Source organism: Myotis lucifugus, unplaced genomic scaffold (assembly GCF_000147115.1).
Source record: "Myotis lucifugus unplaced genomic scaffold, Myoluc2.0 scaffold_715, whole genome shotgun sequence".
In the NCBI taxonomy this organism is placed as follows: domain Eukaryota; kingdom Metazoa; phylum Chordata; class Mammalia; order Chiroptera; family Vespertilionidae; genus Myotis; species Myotis lucifugus.
Window position 1 is genome coordinate 51,930 of NW_005871763.1, and position 22,512 is coordinate 74,441.

General features: G+C 55.3%; 1 protein-coding gene across 1 annotated transcript in view; it reads right to left on the reverse strand.

The window, feature by feature from the left end:
• Positions 1–2,363: 2,363 nt before the first annotated feature.
• TRPV2 (transient receptor potential cation channel subfamily V member 2) overlaps positions 2,364–22,512 on the reverse strand; it is a 56,461-nt gene continuing 36,312 nt past the window's right edge. Inside the window, exons 2-14 of the mRNA XM_014447794.2 lie at positions 18,348–18,481; positions 15,996–16,289; positions 15,134–15,426; positions 11,272–11,445; positions 10,812–10,967; positions 10,153–10,248; positions 9,270–9,340; positions 8,612–8,777; positions 6,759–6,825; positions 6,316–6,653; positions 5,296–5,423; positions 4,378–4,458; positions 2,364–2,532 (exon numbers count right to left, since the gene is read on the reverse strand). Coding sequence (XP_014303280.1) covers positions 2,439–2,532; positions 4,378–4,458; positions 5,296–5,423; positions 6,316–6,653; positions 6,759–6,825; positions 8,612–8,777; positions 9,270–9,340; positions 10,153–10,248; positions 10,812–10,967; positions 11,272–11,445; positions 15,134–15,426; positions 15,996–16,289; positions 18,348–18,481 — 2,092 coding nt within the window. The 3' untranslated portion in view covers positions 2,364–2,438. The remainder of the gene's footprint in view (positions 2,533–4,377; positions 4,459–5,295; positions 5,424–6,315; positions 6,654–6,758; positions 6,826–8,611; positions 8,778–9,269; positions 9,341–10,152; positions 10,249–10,811; positions 10,968–11,271; positions 11,446–15,133; positions 15,427–15,995; positions 16,290–18,347; positions 18,482–22,512) is intronic.

The window sequence follows — 22,512 nt, forward strand, 5'->3', positions numbered from 1 at the left end:
CCTTTCCTGACCCCCTTGCCCACTTCTCAGCAATGGAAACCTCGGCCTGTCCGCAAGTGAACAAACTCAGGTCTTCCTTTCACTTAAAAATGAATATGCAATCGTGCATACACATTATATAAACACCCATTACCCCAAGGGAGAGCAATTCATTTTTATTTTTAAAAATATATTTGTTGTTGATTTCAGAGAGGAAGGGAGAGGGGGAGAGAGATGGAAACATCAATGATGAGAATCATTGATCACTGCCTCCTGCATGCTCCCTACTGGGGATTGAGCCCTTGACCTCCTGGTTCCTAAGTTGATGCCCAACCACTGAGCCACACCAGGCGCAGGAGAGCAATTCATTTTACTGGAGTAAATTGGAAAGGCTATATGAGGGTGCCCCAAAACAATGTATGCACACTTTAACAGCTGGTAGCTCAATTTTGAAAATGAAATGTACTTTAATAAACACTGCCTTTATAATTATTCAGAGTGTGTGTATACAGTTGGGGGGAATATCACAATTTGTATACATTTGTGTATATAAATGTGTATACATTTTAGGGGGGACACCCTATATAGTGAGATAACAACTCTTGAGCTGATCTTAGAAATAAGTGTAGTATCTTATTGGAGGGAGGGGATTTTTTTTAAATTAAATCTTTATTGTTAAAAGTATTACATATGTCCCCTTTTCCCCCCATCGACCCCTTCTAGCCCCCTCCCATACCAGGCCTTCGCCACTCTATTGTCTGTGTCCATATATGCATACAAATTCTTTGGTAGATCTCTTCCCACCCACCCACCTCTACCTTCCCTCTGAGATTCCACAGTCTGTTCCACGTGTCTATGTCTCTGGATCTATTTTGTTCATCAGTTTATTTTGTTCATTAGATTCCACATATGCGTGAGATCATGTGATACACAGGGAGGGAATTTCTGATGGGAACTCAAGAAGTTAAAAAAAAAATTTAGCTTCACATATATAGTTAGTAGGCTTGGTAATGTGCATTTGGAAAGCTATTGCTCCAGGGCCTGAAATTATGACTGGACCTGCCCTGACTTCATGACACCCGCTTGCACTTCGACCTCTGCACCCCAGGAGGACTGCAAGGAGGTATCTGAGCCTTGTGCTCCAGGGAAAGAATGTCCACTGCCCCGGCACAGATAGAGTCACCGGTCAGGCCGGGCCTGCGGGGCTCAGTGGCTGAGTGTCAACCTCTGAATCAGGGCCCAGTTCAATTCCTGGTCAGGGCACATGCCCGGGGTTGCTGGCTCAATTCCCAGTAGGGCTCAATCCCCAATAGGGAGCGTGCAGGAGGCAGCCGGTCAGTGATTCTTATCACTGGTGTTCCTATCTCCCATTCCCTTCCACTCTAAAATCAATAAAAATATACTTTAAAAAAACAGAGGTGGGCTGGGAGAGGTCAATGGGGGGAAAAGGAGACATACGTAATACTTTCAACAATAAAGAAAGAAAAGAATCACCCCTCAGCAGGTGAAGGGATGCTAGGAAAATCCCTGGACTGCAGCTTCTATCCCATTCACCTTTTCCCCTGAATTTCAAACCCCTCACCTGTTTTCCCCTGAATTCCAAACCCTTTACCTACACTTTTCTTCTTATAAAAAGGGTCGGCTTGATCTGAGATGCAAGACAGTCTTTTTAGGGTACATAACCCCCTGTCTTCTCAGATCACACCCATAAAGATGCAATCCTTGTCTCTACTGATTGGTTCTGATGGTGACAGGCAGCATGAACACCAACTTTTCCAGTTTCATTTCCAGAGAGAGCCAAGTCATGGGGTCAGACCCACATGTCCCCTCCGCCTGCGTGAAGAATCTGGTGGAAGTACTAAGGAGAACATGGGGGCCGCAGGGGTATGGGAGAGATGCCTGGAAATGCTTGGGCAAAACCACAGAGTGCTGGGGGTGCCAGCTAGAGTTCCTGTGCGCACAGGGAGCCTCACGCCTCCCGAGCACAGACGTATCACGGTTCTCTTGTGTCTTAGCAAGTGCCCTCTGCCTGCTCTGAGAGAACGGCTTGCCAGAGTATAAACTAAGCAGGACGCCAGTGGGGAGAGAAAGCAATACTCCAGAGTCCAAACTAAGCCGAGGCCCGCAAGGGCTTTGAGAGGCGTCCTGGAGGTGGCTTGGAGGTGCCTGGGGCTATGGGAGAGGGAGGAGAGAGGCCGTGCTTGTGCATGTCCACCACCACGCAGCTGCCAGAACAGGAGCCACCTGGCCAGCTCCCTGCACACAGGAAGAGAACAGCTCAAGGCTGGGGGGCAGCAGGTGAGGGCTCCTGTGCCCAGGTGAGGGCGGGAGCAGCCCAGCCTCAGACACGGGCCGGTAACTTTGCTTGAATCTCTCCGGTAGGGTTAGTCCTGAGAAAATATTTATTGAGATTTGTTCCCTGGGAAAGTTCCTTGGTGCTGTCCTGCCGGCCTCGTCTGTCAGTGGGACTTTAGGGCTGGAGGGGCAGGTGTTCTTCCTCCAGGGCACCGTCCTTCCTGGGGCGGTTGGTCGAGCCAGAGGTCTTCCTGGTGCCTGTGAATGGATGAAGACACTGTGCCTTGGCCCTTGCGGTGTGTGCCCGGGAGGCAGGTGTTAGGGAAGCAGCAGAACCCCCCCCCACCCCCCCGAAACCACATCTTGCCTGTGGACAGCAGGGGATCCTGAAGTCCCCAGCAACCCGTCCCCCGCCTCCCTCCTTCCACAGCATTTCCTGAACCCCTGCATCTGCCTGGGGTGGGCCTCCTCCCAGGAGACAGACTTTTTCATTAGAGACCAGGACACGGAGACTCACTCGCTGAAGAGCTGGAGGGAAGTGAGAGTTAGGTGCTCGGGGAGCTCAGAGGAGAGAGGGACCGCACCCACAGGGCGGGGGCAGATTGGACACCCAGAGGAGCAGGAAGGGCAGAGAGAAGACCCAAGGCAGGCGAAGGACAGGGAGCACTGTAGACTGGACTGGCTGTCACGTGGAGAGAGCTGGGGGGGTAGACAGCAGCTTTGGTCCTTGACCTGCGCACTGAAAGGGTGGCCTTCCAGGCAGAGGGGGGCATTGTGTTGTGGGGCCGTGTGTAGTTTTTCCTACAAAGAGGAATTGGAGTGGGAGACACTGGAGAGAGAGGCTTGTCTGGAGGTCGGGGTGCAGGCGAAGCAGCCCTGCAGCAGCACAGAGTCAGCAGATGCGGAGTCGGGCAGAGGGCAAGGGCTGCCCGTGGGGTCTCCAGGACACTGGGCACCAGATGGGGGCAGGAGGGCAAGACACGGGCAAGGCCCTCACCTGGTGGGGAGAGGGTGCAGTGACATGGGCCTGGTAGGACCGCCCCACCGCTGTTCCTGTTTGGGATGTCCCGGTGGAGGCCCAGCAGGCACCGGGTGTGAGGCTGGGGTATGGGATGCTTGGGGCAAGATGAGGAGCAAGTTGACCTTTAGAATCTTGGCAATGAAGTGACGGGGCAGCAGGACTCGGAATTAAGGACAAGGCGGGTAGACAGGAAGCCCGCCGGGCTGCCAGGGCCTTCGTCAGGGACCCTGGACCTGGGAAGCCAGTCGGCTGTGAAGCAGGAGGACAGATGAGTCCCCTACAGGGGTCCTAGGAGACGCAGGAGGCTGTCCTGGGAGGGGTTGGGCCAGAGGTGCAAGCAAGTGGAGTCTTCTGAAAGAGGATGAGGAAGGAGAGGAAGGAGCTCACGGAGGCTGAGATGGGAGCTACCGAAGGTTCCAGGAGGGTGTGCTGTGGAGAGAGCTGGTTCTCGGAAGAGGCCTCTGGGTGGGAGGAAGGAGTCATCCATGGTGGGAAGCAGGGAGAGGACAAGGGGGGCTCTCACAGGCTGGGAAGGAGAGGACGCAGGCCCGGAGAGGCGGGACAGGCACAGAGGACCCGGCTGGAGGTGGGAAGCGGCTCGGTGCTCTGGTCAGCAGGGCCGAGAGGACAGAGCCCGTGGGGGCCAGAGATGCCACCTGTGCTATGGTGGGGAGGGGCCTCCCTAGCCGGTTCCCCTGCTGGGCTCCAGGCTCAGCCCTGGCACTTGGATGGGGAAAGCAGGCGGGGGGTTGGAGCCTGCGAGGAGGAGGGGACGGTGTGAAGAGGCGGCTGGGCTGTGAAAGCACTAATGGCCTGGAGGTCGGGGTGCAGGCTGGGCTGTGAAAGCACTAATGGCCTGGAGGGTTTCCCAGGCCAGCAGGCGGGGCGGGGGGGTGGAGCACCACTTTCAGGGGGGCATTTATTCAAATGAGTGTAGCTCAGGAGTGGCCACAGCAAAGGTCCTGCCCCAGACTCTGCATAGCTATGTGGGCCAAGCAGACACACATACAAACACGCACATGCGGGACACACGCATGTGACCACACCACATGGGAACACAGTCTTCCCACAGGGTTACTCACCAGGGTCGCCTGGCCCCACAGGCTCCCTCCCGGACCGTGGACAGCGTCTGCTCCCAGGCAGCCCAGTTCACTTCCTCCGACCTGGGGGGCAGAGCAGCTGTGAGCTGCGGAGCCAGTGCGGCCTGCTGCGCCCAGGAGGGCCCTGGCCCTGGGTGGTGGGCTGAGCAGACCTTCCGGGGGACGCAGGGACTGCCAGGAGGATGGGTCTCTGCCCCTCTCCACAAGACCCTGGCCACCACCAGCCCCCTCAGCCCTTGCAGCTGTGGCCACTGTCCTGAGCCGGGTGCCCATGGGGAGGAACAGGCACCTGTCCTGCAGGCGGTCCCCAGTGACCTGGGTGCCTGGAACATCCAGCGAAGGGTTTAGGTCAGGTGTGCCTCCGTGTCCCCGCTGGGGCCCAGTGGGCTGCGCTACCTGCCTGAGACTCTCCCTCTCTTTGCTTAACTCTTATCTCCTGAAAGCCTGTTTCTGTCTGTGCATCTGTCACCGAGTGGCCTCTCTCAGTGCTGGGTCCCCCACGGGCATGGAAGAGTTTGTTCTCTGTGAAAGGGTTGTAGCCCCTGGTCGTGTGGGAGTTGGGAGGGCAGGTCAGACCAGCCACGGTGAGGCTAGTGGCTGGCGTGCTATAACCTGAAGGTCCCTCTGGCTTCTCAGCCTCTTAACTGTACCCAATTCCAGGCCAGAGAAGTAGGTCAGGGACCTTCAGTTTAAGCCACAGGGACAGGCAGATGGCCAGACAGGCAGTGGCAGCCCCTGGCCTATGAGACCCAGCATCCCTGACCTCGCCTTCCCAGGGCAGGCTCAGTCCTCTGTCACTCCTAAGTCCTGCCTCTCCCAACGCCCCGGCTCCTGTCCACTGTCCCTGGCTTTCAGAGTAGTAAGGCCGGCCTTCAGCTCCCTCCCCTGCCCCTCACTCACCTGAAGCACCAACGCTCATCCGGGCTACCATCTGGCCTGGTGCCAACCCTCAGCTTCACCCCTGCCGGCTGCTTCTTCCTCTTGCACCACCAGTAGCCATTCTCTATCTCCAGGACAGAGATGGCTTTCTGGGGACAAAGGACACATCAGACAGAGCAGCCAGGGAGATGCGCCACGCACTTTACAGTAAGTATAGGCCTAAGTCCACTGGGCATCAGGCTGGATCCAGCTCCAGTGTTTGATTACCTGCATGGAGTCGGCCTCAACCCCGGGAACCTCAGCTTCCCCACTTACACACCTGGGGCTTAGGGGAAGTCTGCATGTAGAGTGCTCGGCAGTCACTGGTTACGGCATCATTACAGGCCCCAGAATGTCACACCGACAGGTACCGAAGTTCATCTGCTCTAACCCACACATGTGCCTGCCCACCGACACACAAAGTAGGTGAGGACAGAACTTTGCAGGTAAGGCCACGGAGTCTCAGAGAAGACAGGGGCTTACCCAAGGTCAGCAGGGAATTGGTAACACGGTCCAGCCTCCTGGGCAAGGCTCTCCCTACACAAACTGCCCAGACCTGCACCCAACCTTCCCAGGTCAAGGAGCAGCTTTGGCTTCCTCCACTGTAGGGGGTGCCTTATCAGCCCCAGCTGCAGGGACCTCTGATGGCACAGCCTGCCTGCCTCGCCCACCAAAACCACCCACTCAGGACGGGAGCTACGTGAGGGCAGCTACGTGAGGGCAGACTTTGTCTTGTTCTCTGCTATGCGTTTAGAACCTAAAACTGTGCCTAGCCCAATACTTAATAATAATTATGATGATAATAATTAACACATTGAGCACCTGCTGTGTGTCAGGCACTGTTCTAAGGGCTTCAGATATATGAGCTTATTCGGGCCTCACAGCAGCCCTTTGAAGGAAGTAGTGGATGATGGACACCCCGACAAAGGCAAGACCACCCAGGGCCCTGGATCTGCTCTGGGGCCAGAACTTGGGGAGGGAGAGGGGAGCCTCCAGGGGCACCTGCAGCTTCCAAATGCTCCAGCTGTCGATGTTGACGCTGCTGACAGTCTCATTCATGAGGGCGATGAGCATGTTGAGCAGCAGGATGTAGGTGAGCAGCACGTAGGCCAGCAGCAGCAGCAGCACAGCCCCGCGGAAGCGCAGCTGCTCCTGGAAGGCCAGCTCGCCCATGCCGATGGTGAACTTGAAGAGCTCCAAGGCGGTGTCCATGATGCCACGGTATGGGACCTCGCTGCCCTCCCCGTCCTCCTGTCCTGCTCCAGACAACGCTGCCTCCGTGGCATTTGAACTTGCGGGGACCCTGGGGTCCCGGACCTCCTGGCTCAGGCTCACCAAGGCTGCAGGAGGGTAGAATGGGGTCGTCAGCCTGGGGAGACCAGCTGGTAGACTTGGGGGTTTACAGGGCAGCAAGGGATGGGCAGGGGTAGGAGGGGAACCTTTACCTACAGCGAAGCCGAAAAGGAAGACTAAGTATACCAGAAGGAAGCGGAGCGGGTCCCGCAGAATGACCTAGAACACAAGGACCAGGAGCTGGGGGTGGGGTGGCTGGGCCACCAGACCGGACATGACCCCAGACCCCTGCGTTGATCCCGAGCTTGGGTTCCTATGTCCATACCACACACACACACACACACACACACACACACACACACGTGTGGGCATACACAGGCCCTGTGGAGCTGTACTGAGCAAACGGGTCTTTTAAAAGTCTACATCAGATCATATAATTTTCCTGCTTAAAACCCTCCAGGGTAAAAAAATTTAAACATAGAGTTACCATATGATTCAGCAATTCCATATCTGGGTATATACCCAAAAGAATTGGAAACAGGAACTCAAATAGATATTTGTACACATTAGTGTTCATAGCAACATTATTCACAATACTGAAAGGTAGGAACAACTCAGGTGTCCAGTGATGAATGAAGGGATAAACAAAATGTGGTATATTCATCCAATGGGATACTATTCAATCTTAAAAGGAAGGAAATTCTGCCCTGGCCTGCGTGTCTCCGTGATTACAGTGTCGCTCCACCCACCGAAGGGTCACAGGTTAAATTCCCGGTCAAGGGCATGTACCTGGGTTGCAGGTTTGATCCCTGAGGCACCTACAGGAGACAACCAATCAATGTGTCCGGCTTGGCTCAGTGGATAGAGCGTTCGCCTGTGGACCAATGGGTTGCAGGTTGGATTCTGGTCAAGGGCACGTACCTCGGTGGGGTGCATATTGGAGGCAACCAATTGATGTGTCTCTCTCACATTGATGTTTCTCTCTCGGTGTCTCTCCCCCTCCCTTCCACTCTCTCTAAAAATCGATGGAAAAATATCCTCAGGTGAGGATTGATAATTTTTTTTTAAAAAGGTTAAAATGGTAAATTTTATGTATATTTTACCACGATTAAAATTTTTTTAAAGCCTTCTGGGCCTCCAGACCCCTTCCTATGGGCAACAACTCCCCCTCAACTTCACCTCCTTCATGCACCCCACCTCCTCACCTTCACCTCCTTCACACACCCCGCCTCCTCACCTTCATCTCCTTCACTCACCCCACCTCCTAATCTGTCTCAGCACTTCAACCTTGTTTTGACTCCTGCCTTTTCCTTGCTGTTCTCCTTGTCTCGAATCTTCTTCCTTGAGTCTATGCTGAATCACTCTTTCAGGTCTCAGTCGCCACCTCCTCAGAGGGGCCTTGCAGAACACTCTATCTAAAGCCCTCTGCCCGGTCATTCTGTCACACTGTCCTCTGTGTTCCCTTCATAGGAGTTAGCAGTCAGTAATCTTCTCATCTGTTTTCGTGGTGCCTTCATTCCCCCAAAAGAACATCAGCTTCAGAAGAGCATGGACTTGTCTATTTTGTTAGTGAGCAGAAGAGTGTATTCCTAACACTTAAAACAGGGCCTGGTCCATAGTATGGACTTGCTAAACATTTGTTGAATAAATAAATGCAGGCACACCCATATGCCCAGCTGTCCAGGCATATAATGGGCTTGTGTGCATAGTCTCTGCTCCTTCAGTGTGCAAGCATGCACGGGCTCCTGTGTGGACACTTGCAGGCACACAAGTGCAGGTATTTGCTTACGTCGGCAGAGCGCAGACCCCTGAGAGCAGGTATGTGCACACCCACACTCTTGCTGACACTCTGAGAGTGTCTGGGTCTGTGATGCACATACTCATGTTCTCTGCCCAGGTGAGCTGTGGAAGAAGTCACCTGACTGCTGAGGCCGAAGGAGTCCCGCTGGAGTGTGGTGCCCAGCCCTACCCAGTCGGTTGCAGCGGGGCCACCCCTGCCTCTCACCTTCTGGATCATGACGCTGTAGATGCCTGTGTACTGGAAGCCGCGTGTATAGTAAAGCAGGTTCAGCCAGCCCAGCACCAGCGAGGACACAAGCAGAGGCAGGTACCACTCAATAGCCAGGGAATGCAGCACCTCAGACAGCACCGTGATCAGGGCCTGGACCAAGCTGATTGGGGACAGGGACAGGGTCAGCTTGCAGGCCACTTGACAAGACCCCCTTAGTCCCCACTGACCAATGCTGACCACCACGGCCTCTCCCGCTGCAGTCTGATGGGTGAGTTCTCCACCTGCCTAGACCCCATCAGGTCCTGACCTCCACCCCAAGCAGTTATTTCACCCCTGTGGGCCTCAGTTCCCTCCCCAGGATATGAGGTAACAGTAACCACCTGACCCACAGAGCATTTGTGAGGGTTCAATGAGACAAGACATAGAAAGAGTTCAGGCTCCATCCGTGCACAGTGAGGGTCAGTAAATGCTCTACACGGATGGGAGCGCAGGGAACCCCAAGCTGGACAGCTGGACTCATGAGTCTGGCCTCTGGTTCCAAACCCCTGGAGCCCCTCGGCCCTGGGTCCTCCCCTCTAAAGCCTGCGGGGTGCCCTCTGCCACAACCACCTCTCCAGGGCCCGAGATGGAGGAGGAGCGAGGCCCCACATACAAGAGCAGTTCGAAGTAGCTGTCCAAGAACGAGATCCAGATGAACAGACGGCGCCTCCAGAAGTACCACAGCTGCGGGAGGAAGGACAGGCATGGGAAACTTGCTCTCCAGGCCACACACAGCCCTCCCCCCACCCCCCAAGCCCTGGCAGGGCTCCCACCTGCCCCTGCCTTCTCGCAATGTGGGAGCCTGTGCAACTTTTCAGAGGAGCTCATGAATTTTGCTGATAGCTAAGAAAGGTTAGGACCCTGTTTCCAAAAAGTGCAGCCACCCACAGACACCCAGGCAATGCCAGGGCCTCCTGGCTCCGTGTGGATCTGGAACCAGAGTTCAAGCACTGCTTATGGTAAGCGGGGAGCTCCCTGCCCTCCCTCTCCCTGCCTCCCGGCACCACCCTGGGCTCCAACCCACCTGGAGTTGGTGCCCAGGTTCTGCCCACTCTGAGAGTCAGTGCCAGCCCAGCTGTCTCCTGTGAGCTTGCAGCACTTTCAAAGGCTGAAGCCCGGCTGGGAGAGTGGGCTGAGCCCCACCTTCTGTGCTCCCAAAGGGAGGAAGGCCCCAGCCCAGGGACCTAGGGGCTGGGGCTTCCAGCTCGATTTCCCAGGGGGCTAGCTGGCACTGGCAAGGAGTCATAGGAGCCATTCCCTATACCACGGGCACTCTAGGGTAGCGGTCGCCAACCGGTGGCCCATGAGGTCCGAAAGATTGGCGACTGCTGCTCTAGAAAGCATAGTAGGAGGGTAGCAGCCCCAGCAGGCGAGGCCTTCAACCGCCCAGAGGCAGTCAGGGTGGGACTGGTTCTCAGTTTCCCCATAAACCAAGGTACTGTGGTGACCTGGCTCTAAGGCTCCTCGCGGAGTGGGGGAGAGGAAGGAGCCCTCACCTGGCCCAGGAGGAGGTTGCCGCCCCCAAGCAGGATCAGGATGTGGCCCAGTAGCTGCAGGGAGTTTCTCACTGTCCCCTTCATGGGGAGGAAGGCCTGTGAGGAGACACTCAGGTAGGACCTAGGGTCCCCTCCCAATGGCCCTTCCTCCGAGCGCCAGAGCTGAGGGCCCGCTCTGAGCCTGAGCTGTGGAGCGGCCCCTCCCCTCGGAGCGGCAGCGGGAACCTGGGCTCCGGGCAGGCCCGCTGGATTCTAGTCCACCGTGCAGAGCAGTTGTGAGGGGGAATCGGAAGCCGGGCTGCCTGGTTCAGATCCCATCTCCACGCTTACAGCCTGTGTGAGCCTGGGTGAGTTACCTGCCCCTCTGTCCCTCCCTTCCCTCCACTGCAAACGGGGACAATACTTCATCTCAGAGGGTTGTTGTGAAATTGAATTAAAGTGAATACAAGTCAATCACTTAGACTCTTTCTCACATATGGTGCGTGTGAACTCCTGTGGAGCCGGCATCCCACTGGCCCGGCTGGGAAGCCTGAGGATCACTCAGCTGTCAGAGCCTCAGCACAAAAGGGGGCGGGGGGGGGGTGTCCTTGTCCCAGCTTCTTCCAGGGCTATTTCCAGGGGCCTCCCCAGGGTATGCCCCCGCCCCTCCCCAGCCTTGCCTTTTCCAGGGCAGGCTCGCAGTAGACAACAGCGGTGAAGATGAGCATGTAGATCAAGAAACACAGGAAGTTGAAGAAGAACCTGGGCCTGAGCAGGTCCCATTTCGCCTGCAGCAGTTTGTTCAGCGGCTCCAAAACCACCATTTGGTGTCGGTGCTGGGGTGGGAATGTGAGCAACAGGGGACACTCAGCAGGTGTACACAGGGGCCCACTCATGGGCTCAGTGCAAGGGCTGAGGGAATGGAGAGGAGAGGAGAGGATGGGGAGCCCCGCTTGACCCCTCCCACCTGCCTGCACCCCACCCTCCTGACTAGGGAGTGGCCGAGTGACTAGGGAGTGGCCGAGGGCCTCTTCTGTCCAGAGCAGGTGGGACTGGCGTGTGGGATGAGTGTGGGGTCAGGACCTGCAGCAGACAGCCCAGGTGGGGAGCTTGCAGGGAGTGTCTGCAGGGCGGGCTCACCGGGCTCCGGCACTGAGAGGTGATGATCTCCAACACCGAGTTCTCCTCACAGCTGTCCACAGAGGCCAGGTCATACAGTGACACCCGGACTGGCCCGTAGCACCACTCAGTGAACTTCCGGGAAAGGCACTGGTACGGTCCCGAGAACTCTCGCTGCAGAATGTGTCTGAAAATCTGCAGGGGGGACCACGTGAGCTTGGCCCTCTTGGCCACCTCCCAGCGTGACTGGGAGTCTGCAGAACTGCGGCTGCCGTGCACACGCCCTGTACACATGGTCCTTGTATGTACAAACGCTCATAAAGGGTCACTAACCAGAGCAGGTTAAGATACAATTTGGTGTCCTGGCTGGTGTGCCCAGTGGTAGAGCATCAACCCATGCACCGAAGGGTCTCAGGTTTGATTCCTGGTCAAGAGCATGTACCTGGGTTGCAGGTTTGATCCCTACCCCTGATCAGGGTGTGTGTGGGAGGCAACCAATGTGTCTCTCCCACATCAATGTCTCTCTCTCTCTCTCTCTCTCTCTATCTCTCTCCTCCCTCCCCTCTCTTCCACTCTTGCTAATAGTCAATGGGGGAAAAATCCTCACTCCTCTGGTGAGGATAAAAAAAAAGAGAGAGAGAGAAATAATTTGGTTTCACAAATGAGAAATGGGGGAAAGGAAGGGGCAGATGGGGGAGCAGCATCTACAGGCCACACAGCACCACACAGCCATGCCTCCAGGCACCAAAGGGAGGTTCCCACACCTGGAGCTTGGAGGGCAGAAATAAAATAGCAAAAGTTCTACTCATGTTTACGTCTATCTTAGCCTTTAAAAGTGCTTGTGTTCTAAGCTCTCTCAGGGCTTTGTAAGCTACACGGTGTCAGCCATGAAGCCAGCCCTGACAATAGTGAGAACTGGTAAGCATTTTGGAAAAAAGGTAGAGCTGGATCGTGTTTACTCTTTATACCAAAACTAGAGGCCTGGTGCACAAAATTTATGCACTCCCTCAGCCCAGCATGCTCGATTTCCCCAAAGACATAGGCCCCACCTACTTCCCCGGGGCTCCACGATGGATCACCCCCGAAGAGGGAGGCCCTGGATCACCCCCACAGAGGGAGGCCCCACCCACCCACCACACCCCACAGGCCTGGTCCTCACTCTGCAGGGCAATCGTACCCGCCTTGGCTGGCCTGGCACCAGTGGGTGTCATAGCATGGTTGTCAGGACAGTCGTTCCACTGTTTGGCCGTTTGGTTGATTTGCATATTACGCTTTTCTTATTATAGATGACTTCAAAGTTGTAGGCATAGCCCTAGCGGGTTTGGCTCAGTGGATAGAGCATCAGACTGGGGACTGAAGGGTTCCAGGTTCAATTCCAGTCAAAGGCACATGCCTGGGTTGCAGGCTTGATCCCCAGTGTGGGACGTGCAAGAGGCAGCCAATCAATGATTCTCTCTCACCATTGATGTTTCCATCTCTCCCTCTCTCTTCTTCTCTGATTTCAATAAAAATATTTTTTGAGAAAAAAGAAAGTGAAACTGCAAAAGTCTGGGAGAAAATAAGGATGTGGAATAAACACACACAAGGTTATAGATAACAATAGAGGCCGGGTGCACAAATTTGTGCACTGGTGGGGTCCCTCGGCCTGGCCTGCGGGTATCTGGCCAAAACCATCTCTCCAACATCCCTGAGGGGTCCTGGATTGTGAGAGGGCACAGGCCAGGCTAAGGGACCCCACCGGTGCACAATCGGGGCCAAGGAGGAACTGCAGGAGGGCTCCAGGGCATGTCCAGCCCATCTTGCCCAGTCCCAATCTGCAGGACCTTAACAGCAAGCTAACCTACTGGTCAGAGCATCTGCCCCCTGGTGGTCAGTGAGCATCATAGCGACCAGTCAAATGGTCGAAGGAACAGTTGGACACTTAGCATATTAGGCTTTTATTAGATAGGATGACCTTGCGGGAGGATTAAACTCTAAAGGAAAGGATAATTACAACTTGTAAAGTTAGAAATGTGACAATTCTGTGTGGCAAAGCACCATAAAAATTTTTATTTAATGTTGAGCTGAGAGAAAATTTTGCAACTGTGAGAGTAAATAAAATGCTAATTGTTCAGTATAAAGGACACTTACCAACCCAGGTAAAGAAAACCCAAGAGCAAGTCTAATGGCAGAATAGAAAAGGACATGAATAGATTGTCTCCTAATCAAGAAACCCAAATGATTTTTTGTTGTTTTTGTTAATCCTCACCTGAGGATAGTTTTCCATTGATTTTTAGAGAGAATAGAAGGGAGGGTGAGAGACAGAGAGAAGCATCGATGTGAGAGACATACATTGGTTGGAGAATGGAGCCTGCAACTAAGGTACATGCTCTTGACAGGAATCGAACCCAGTACCCTTCAGGCCATGGGCTGATGCTCTTATCCACTGAGCCAAACCAGCTAGGACCCAAATGACTTTTTAAAAAAATGCCCGTGATTTACTGAAGCCAATGTCACCCCAATAAATTCAATAAAAACTAAAAATAAAATGGGGAAAATCCCTGTGCTTTATAATGTAATACTAGAGGCCTGGTGCACAAAAATTTATGCACTCAGGGGGGTCCCTCAGCCCGGCCTGTGCCCTCTCGGAGTCTGGGATCCCTCGGGGGATGTCCAACTGCTGGCTTAGGCTCAATCCCCAGGGTAATGCCTAGGCTGGCAGTCAGACATCCCTCTGGCAGCCTGGGAGCCCTCGGGGGATGTCCACTTGCCAGCGGGGAGCAGGCCTAAGCTGCAATTGGACATCCTTAGCACTGCTGAGGAGGCAGGAGAGGCTCCCACCACCACCGCTGTAACTGGCAGCCTTCAGCCTGGCTTGTGGCTGAGCAGAGCTCCCCCTGTGGGAGCGCACTGACCACCAGGGGGCAGCTCCTGCATTGAGCATTTGCCCTTTGGTGGTCAGTGTGTGTCATAGTGACCAGTCATTCCCAGTCGTTCTGCTGTTAGGGTCAATTTGCATATTACACTTTTATTATATAGGATAGAGGCCTGGTGCATGGGTGGGGGCTGGCTGGTTTGCCCTGAAGGGTGTCCCGGATCAGGGTGGGGGTCCCGCTGGGGTGCCTGGCCAGCCTGGGAGAGGGGCTGACGGCCGTTTTCAGACTGGCCACACCCCTTTCAGGGTGGGGGTCCCCACTGGAGTACCTGGCCAGCCTGGATGAGGGGTTGAGGGCCCTTTTCAGGCTTGCCACACCCCCTTCAGGGAGGGGGGTCCTGCTGGGGTGCCTGGCCAGCCTAGGTGAGGGGCTGATGGCTGTTTGCAGGCTGGCCAAGCCCCCCAGCGGTGACCCTCACCCCATGAAGGTGTGGTCAGCCTGGGTGAGGGGCTGATGGCTGTTTGCAGGCTGGCCACGGCCCCTAGCCACCCAAGCTCCCAGTGGAGGCTAGCTGGAAGCAGGTATCTGGGATTTATTTATCTTATATAATTGAAACTTTGTTGCCTTGAGTGGAGGCCACAGCCAGCCAGGGCAGGCGGGAAGCTTGGCTTCCTCCGTCGCCGGGGCAACCAAGCCTCCTGCTTGCTCCAGCTTGGTGGCTGCCCGCAGCCATCTTGGTTGGGTTAATTTGCATATAGTCACTCTGATTGGATGGTGGGTGTGGCTTGGGCATAGCAGAGGTGCGGTCAATTTGCATGTTTCTCTTTTATTAGATTAGATATTAGTTCAGTAGTTAGATACAGTTTCTCAATAAACACACATGGCAGAGGTGCATGCTGAACTGTTCTTAAGAACAGGAGTGTTCGGTTGAAAAATGGGGAAACCATTGCTTTCCACCACCTCCTCAGGCTCTTTCTGCTTCCTGGGCAAGTTTGGGGGAGGGAAATGGGGGGGGGGCAGCCACTCACCTCTATTTTGCCCTCCTGGGCAGCCAGCTTCAGGGGTGTAAGGCCCTGGTTGTTTTTGATGTCCTCGAGCTGCAGCGAAGGGCAGAGGCTGGCCTCAGCCTGGAGGAGCCTGTCGTACATGTTGGTCACCAGAGCGCTGTTCTCAGCCGAGTTGTCTGCGATTATCACCAGCGCGTGCAGGACCGTGTTGCCCAGTGAGTCGACTTCCTGCAGGCTGGCAGGCTTGTGCTGGAGGAGGTAGGCCACCACATCCCACTGATTGGTGCATGCCGCCAGCGAGAGGGGTAGTTCACCTGGGGGCCAAGGGGCAGCGCTCACCGCCTACTCTTCACACTCCCTGGACAGAGGCCAGGCCTCCTGGAGGCCGGCCAGGCACCCGGGGGAAAGGATGAAGCACTGGCCCGAGGTCCCGGCCCCGCTGAGGGCAGCTGTGCCTTCTGTGAACACTGGTGACAGCAGCTGTACCCGTCTGACACAGGGAGAGGGGACCAACCGCTACCACCTAAGGGAACAGCACGGGCCAGCCACCAGGGTCCCCATCTTCCCTGCCTTTTCCCCTCCTTCAGCAGCGCCCAGGCCCACTGCTGCCTGACGGAGATGCCCTTCAGCCAGGCCGTCTGGTTGACTCCGGCCACATGCCAGTTCTAGCAGCCATCCCCAGCCCTGGCCCCGCTGGGGGATGTGGCCAGACAAGGATAAACATCTCGTAGTTAAGACTAACTGCTTCTGCAGGCAGCCTGGGGGTTGGCAGCATGGGCCCCAGGGTTAGATAGAGCTGGTTTTAAGGGCCAGCTCTACCACCCATTAACCGTGTGCCACCCCGCTCTGCCCACCAGGCCTCACTTTAATCAAGACTCCTCACCAAAATAAAAACAAGTGCCTTGGCTTTTCCTTTGGAAGAAGCGGCCCTGGGCCTTGACTAGCACGTCGGCACCGTTCTCCACCAGGAGCCGCACGCACTGCAGGCTCCTCTTCTCGATGGCGATGTGCAGGGCTCTGTGGCCTTTGTAGTACTCATCTTTGCACTGGGCGTTGACCAGAGAATTGGAGTTGCCCAAGGCCTTGTCTATCTGCAGCAGCCGCAGGATGCAGGCATTGGCTCCATCCCGAAGGTTCAGCACGGCCTTCATCAGGCACGTCTTCCCAGTGGAGCCCTCTGTGGGAGGAGGGGAGGGCAAGGGGCACGAGGGTGCTCAGACCTGGAGCAGCTGGGCCCAGTGCCAAAATGCCCCTCGGGAGGACAGATGCCACACGCGACTGGTGGGAGCACAGCCTTGATGCAGGGTATTACGGCTCCGGGGACTATCATTTCTGCCCTAGAAATTGTTTTCAGACATAATTTGTCACACGTGCAACGTTGTCTGTGCAATAACATTGGCACAGCGCTTGTTAAGTGGCTTCCCTGCTTAATGGTTCTGTCTCCTCAGTCAGGTCCCTTGGCCTCTCTCAAGCTCAGTTTTCCTGCGAAGTGGGAATGTTCCCGGGTTATTGTAAGGATCAAATGGAATTATATGCAAAGTGCTTAGCACACAGAGGGCCTGGTACACTATGCGAAGGCTGAAAACTACAAACAACCTAAACGACCATCAGTAAGAAATGAGTTAATGAAATTGTGGTACAGCTACAATATGGAAAACTCTGCAGTTTGTACAGTGACTAAGTCACAGGCATATATACTGAAATGGAACGTGCTACAAGATGTAGTAAGCAGGGGGGAAGCTCATTACAAACGAGTGTATATACATGACCTCATCTATGTAAATATACACCTAACATATTTTTAAAATATTTATTTATTTATTTATTTTTTGAGAGAGAGAGAGAGAGAGAGAGAGAGAGAGAGAGAGAGAGAGAAAGGGAGAGGGAGAGAGAGAGACAAACATTGATTGGCTGCCTCCTGTACACCCCCTACTGGGGATCAAGCCCACAACCCTGGCATGTGCCCTGACTAGGAATTGAACCTGTGAACTCTCAGTGCATGGGACCCCTTCAACCAACTGAGCCCCATCAGCCAGGGCCACATAACATATTTAAACAGTTTGAAAAGATGTATCCCAAACCATCGACAGGAGTCTAGGACAACAGACATTTTACCCTCAGCTTTATACATTTCATTGCTATTTTAATCTTTTAGAACACACAAGTTATCTTTCTAATTAGCCCCAAATAATAAAGATATTTAGATTTGGGGTAAAGAATGCTCTGAGATGGGTGAAGTATATGATATCTGTATTATCTATAAATATAAAAGCCTAATGTGCAAATTGTTCCCGAGGGAGTTCGACCAGGAGACCAATCGCTAACTCTGACGTGTGCTGAACTCCAGGGGGTGGCACAAAAAGAAAGAAAGCCCCGGCCAGCAGCTGGCAGCTGGGAAAGTAGGCCCTGGCCAGCAGCCAGAAGGCCCTGATCAGCCCTGATTGCTGGCCAGGCCTAGGGATCCTACCTGTGCATGAATTTCGTGCACTGGGCTTCTAGTCCTATATAATAAAACCCTAATATGCAAATTGACTGAATGGCGGAATGACTGGTTGCTATGACGTGCACTGACCACCAGGGGGCAGACGCTCAATGCAGGAGCTGCCCCCTGGTGGTCAGTGTGCTCCCACAGGGGGAGCACCACTCAGTCAGAAGCCAGGCTCTCAGCTGGCAAGCGCAGTGGCGGTGGCATGAGCCTCTCCAACCTCCGCTGTAGGTGGGCGGTAAGGAGTGAGGGGTCCTGGACTGCAAGAAAGCACAGGCCAGGCTGAGGGATGCCCCCGCCTGCCTGTCCCCAGTGCACAAATCTTGGGTACTGGGCCTCTAGTGTCTCAATAATGCTATTATTTAAAAAGATCAAAGAAAGAAGGAAGGAAAGGAAAGAAAGAGAGAGACAGAGAGAAAGAAAGAAAGAGAAAGAGAGAGACAGAGAGAAAGAGGAAGCATTGAGGATGCCCACAAGTACCCATGCACTCGGGTGCCAGTGAGGTGGTGGGAAGTGGTGGGCACAGCCATGATAGGGAGTTAAGTGGAGTCCTTGGCTCTGTCAGCAGGGTCCCCTACAGCCATTCTGGCAGGAGAGTCTGCTGCTAAGAACACTCTCCCTTAAAAAATAAAACTAAAAAAGGAAAAGGAAACCCCCACCCCTTGTCTTCTCCTGACCATGGTCAAGACCCACCAGCCAGCACAGTCCCAGCACAGCCACGGACACGGGCTCTGCGAAGGACAGTCCTACCTGTGTACTCCGGGCTAGTGAGGAACTTGCTGGTAGCTTGCAGGTACTCCAGTAGCCCGTCCAGGTCCTTGGGGACACCCCGGGCAGCCGCGCTGAAGAGCCGGTCACGGGTAAAGTGGTTTAGGTCCAGCTGGCTGCAAGAATGTGGTTTGTGACTGATGCTGTGAAAAAGCCACGCCCCACAGAAAGCGCTCATCCCGGGATCCCTTTCAGGAAGCCCTGTGAGCACTTCATGCCGGTAACCCATGAGAGCCTCCTTCCCAGAGCAAACCGGGAGACCCCGGACCCAGAGCCCAGGAGCGGGGGTGGGGGCTGCCTGGACAGGGGGGGACAGGACCCATGTCTGTGGCTCCAGGCATCACAGCTGTTCCCCAGCATTGGTCCTTGTCATTTGCAAGGTGCCTGGATGATCTCTCAACAGGCTCACTATCCCACAGGGTGGGTCTCAGCATAGGGACTTGTCGTGGCCCCTCAGCTAGAGTCAGGTCAGGACAGGGATGCAGGAGGTGCCCGCTGACCATCAGGCTGTGTGCCTCGCTGGCCTTGACAAAGGGATCGAGGGAAGTCCCTCCTCCTCTCAGAAACCATGTTTGGACAAGTAATGCAGTATCTGCACTCACTTCAGCCTGGGGGTCAGGAATCTCTACTTTCTCTTTTAGACAAACAAGGCAATACAGTAACTTCCCCAGTCACATGATGCAGAACCCAGGGCTCCCCCGGGGCCTGTCTAACCAACTCCAGCCCCTGACCCTTAACCCCAGAGAGATTCTAGGCTGGCAGACAGCGGTTTCTCAGAGACACGTGGGCCCAGCACCGAAGCCGAGCAGATGCTCACTGGAGTCTTGCTGAGAAGCCACACTTCCGGGAAAAACCCCAGAAGGGCCTTATAATCTTCAGAATCTCGCAGTGTCTGGTGACAGGAAAGGGAAGGACTGCCCCTCCTGGACTCGTCACTATTCACAGAGACAAGCTTATCCTTGGGGCCCTGGCACCATGACCAGCAGATATGAAGGGACAGACAAAGGGACTATTACACTTTGGGGACCCTCAGGTCCTGGCTTCACAACTCCCATAGGATGGGCCAACCAAGTGATGGCTGGCGACTGCTGAGTGAGGGGATTGTTGGGATCAGTTGTGTTTTAAGTCATATCCACATGACTGAGAGGGCCAGGCCCGCCTCCTCCACCCAGGAAGCTGCACTTCTGCCTCGCCTGGCCAGACTCACCATCATCTGCCCGCAGCCCATGTGGCCACAACATGACCAAGGGCTCTGCAACTGACTAGGGAGCCCTGTGGGGAGCCTAGACAGGGGAAGTGTCTATTTGGACAAAGTACTTCCTTTCCCAGGGTGACATCACAGTCTTAGGATAGGAAGCCCCTCAGGTGCACAGGTTGAGAAACCAAAGGGCGTTGAGGGACCCATTCTGCCTGTCGGGCTGGCTACCCAGCTCCCAACAGCCTCATGCGCAGCCTCTCCTGTCTGGGTCTGCATCTGACTGTGGGCCTCCAGCACAGGCAGCATGGGGGCTCTGGGCTGGGAGGCCAAGGCCGGAGACCGAGTCCCAGGCATGAGGGGGAAGGAAGGGCCTTCCCTGGCAGAGTCCCACCTGGACCACGGAGAGTCTCCTGGTCAGACCTTCTATTTCAGACCTCACACTGGGGGGATGCCAGGTGCACCGCCCCCCGCAGGGCTAGAAGAGTCACTCCTGGCAGGAAGGGTCTCATACAGTCTGAACTGATACAGATCACAGGAAACTCAAGGTGAAGGTGCTCCCAGCAGAAGCCTGCCGTCCACAATCTCAGAGTCCACATCCCTTGGTCTACAGGCTCAGCCTTGGTGCAAAATCTTCTTTGACTCCCTCCCCTGCTATCGTCCGTCAGAGGGCCCATGACAGGGTGGGGGCCAGGCATAAACTGGGGGGTGCAAGGGTCAGTTGAGCACTTGGAGCTGGAAGAGTATGTCCCTTTGAAGAAGAACATGACCTCAGAAGGCTGAAGGCCAAGAATAGAGAAGTTTCTGGAAGGGTCCATCCCAGAGAGTAGAGCAGAGGTCAGCCTGTCGGGGCCAGAAGCTGTCACAGTCAGACTGAGGACCCCGCAGGCTGTGGGGAAGGGGCACCGAGTGCTCTGCTGGAAGTGAGGGACCCCGAGCTGCACCCCCATTTGCTGACTTACCAGGCACCTACTGCCTTTGGGAGTTTCACTTTGATCTGAGGGGAGAAGTTCCTGTCCTCGGGCACAAACGATGACTCCATGGGAGGCATGGGAGGCAGCACATCCCCACTGTCCTGTGTGCACATCACATCAGCTCCATCTTCCCAGCCTGCAGAGGTCCCCAGAATGAAAAGGACCGGGGCTGGAGGTGGAAGCCATCCTGGGGGTGGTGGCCCAGCAGGAACCTCTGTGGAGAGAGAAATCAGGGGCTCTGTCTGCCTCTGCCCAGGGAGGGTAGGCAGTCTGGCTGGGCTGCAGACAGAGGGCTTTAGACGCTGAGTACACCCACCCACAGGGATAGGGGTGGGCTGCGAGGAAGGAAAGAGGCCCCGGTGAGGAGACGAAGGGAAGTTCTGGTCTGAGGATGGCGGTGCCCTCAGAAGGGGGACAGGACCCAACAGGCCTGCCTCTTTGCCGCTGTCCCATGGGAAGGGGCCGTGGTTGTCCCTGTCTTTCCCTCCAGGACTTCCTGATGTGGAGGCCACAGCCCCTGGCCTGGCGGTAGCAAGCGTTTGCATCACCAGCACAGCCCTCTCTCTCCACACATTCTGTCCAGCGGCTGGGAGTCACCGCAGATGAGGGTGCAGTAGTGGGGTGGGTGCGGGGCGCTCATCTCTCACCACGGAGGGGCCGCTGGCAAGGGTGCAGGTGGGTGGGATGGGTGCGGGGTTGGAAACCCTGCATCTGCTGCCAGGACAGCTGCAGCTCAAAAGGGAAGTGAATTCCCCAAGTTCACTAGCTGTGGACTGCGGAAGCCTGTCCATCCTTGCTGCTTGACACAGTCACTGCAGGGAAGAAACATCTTCACAGCATATGTTTCAAGGGACCTGGCGTATATGGCATACTGTTCTTAATATGCTTGCTCCCCTTCTTAGCGCTATGTGTTCTAACCAGGGTCACCTCTGCGAGAAAGGTTGTTTCCCCAGGAGGGGGTTTTTCCCTGGAGTTAGGGATTAACAGGACTAAGGAAGGGAATAAATCAGTAAAACCCCTTAACTAAGTGCCGGGCGGGTAATTAATCACGTTAACTACGAACAATCACGCTTAAGATATATAATCTTTACTTAGGATAATCTCCTTCAGTTACTTCCTTGTAGCTTAACAGAACAGTGGAGTAGTGACCTTGGAATGGAGATAACAAACGCCCTAACGTTTGGAATAGAATGGATAGGATTAAAATCAAGTGTTATAAGTACAGATGTAACAGGAGAATAAAGAGAGAACCTGGCTAGGCTGCTGATCAACTGAGCGCTGCCTCCCAGTCATTCCTTCTTTGCCGACTCCGTCCACACCTTTGGGAACCCCTGGACCTGCTGGGGCTGGACCCCAACAGTGGCCGAGCCTGGCGACACCACCTCCCTCCTGACGCTCCTCTTCTGTCCCCAACATTGGGAGACGCCTGCCCCGCCAATGAAGGCACCTAGCACCCCTCTGTGCGCCACAGGCTCTCGGGGCTCCAGATGGGGGTGGGAGGGGACCCTCAGCTGCCCGGCGCCCTAGGCCGGCTGCCCGGCCCGCTGGCAGGAGCTCTGCCAGTGCCGCGCCCTCCTGGATGGAGCCCCCTCCACCTGTAGGGCACGGGGCGCCCCCGTCGGGGAGGGGCCGGACTCTGCCCCGAGGGAAGGAGCAGAGTCAGAGACAGGAGGCGCCCGCAGGGGGGCACAGGGAGCTGGGAGCAGGGACGCAGGAGGGATGAGGGGGGGACCTCGAGGGCCGGGGCCTCTCCCTCCCGCTCCGGCTCCCACAGGAACGGGGCGCGGGGACCTCACTGGATGCCTCCACTTGCCGTTTTGACCCACCACCTTTCTGCCCCCCCCCCCCTCGGAGAAAAAACAAAGGTATAAATCATAATCGTTGTTGTGCAGGCGCACTTGAACCCAGAAAATCAGCATGCCGACAGAAAGAAAGATATCTTAAACAAGAGGGCACCGCGTAGCCTCAAATTTTTTAG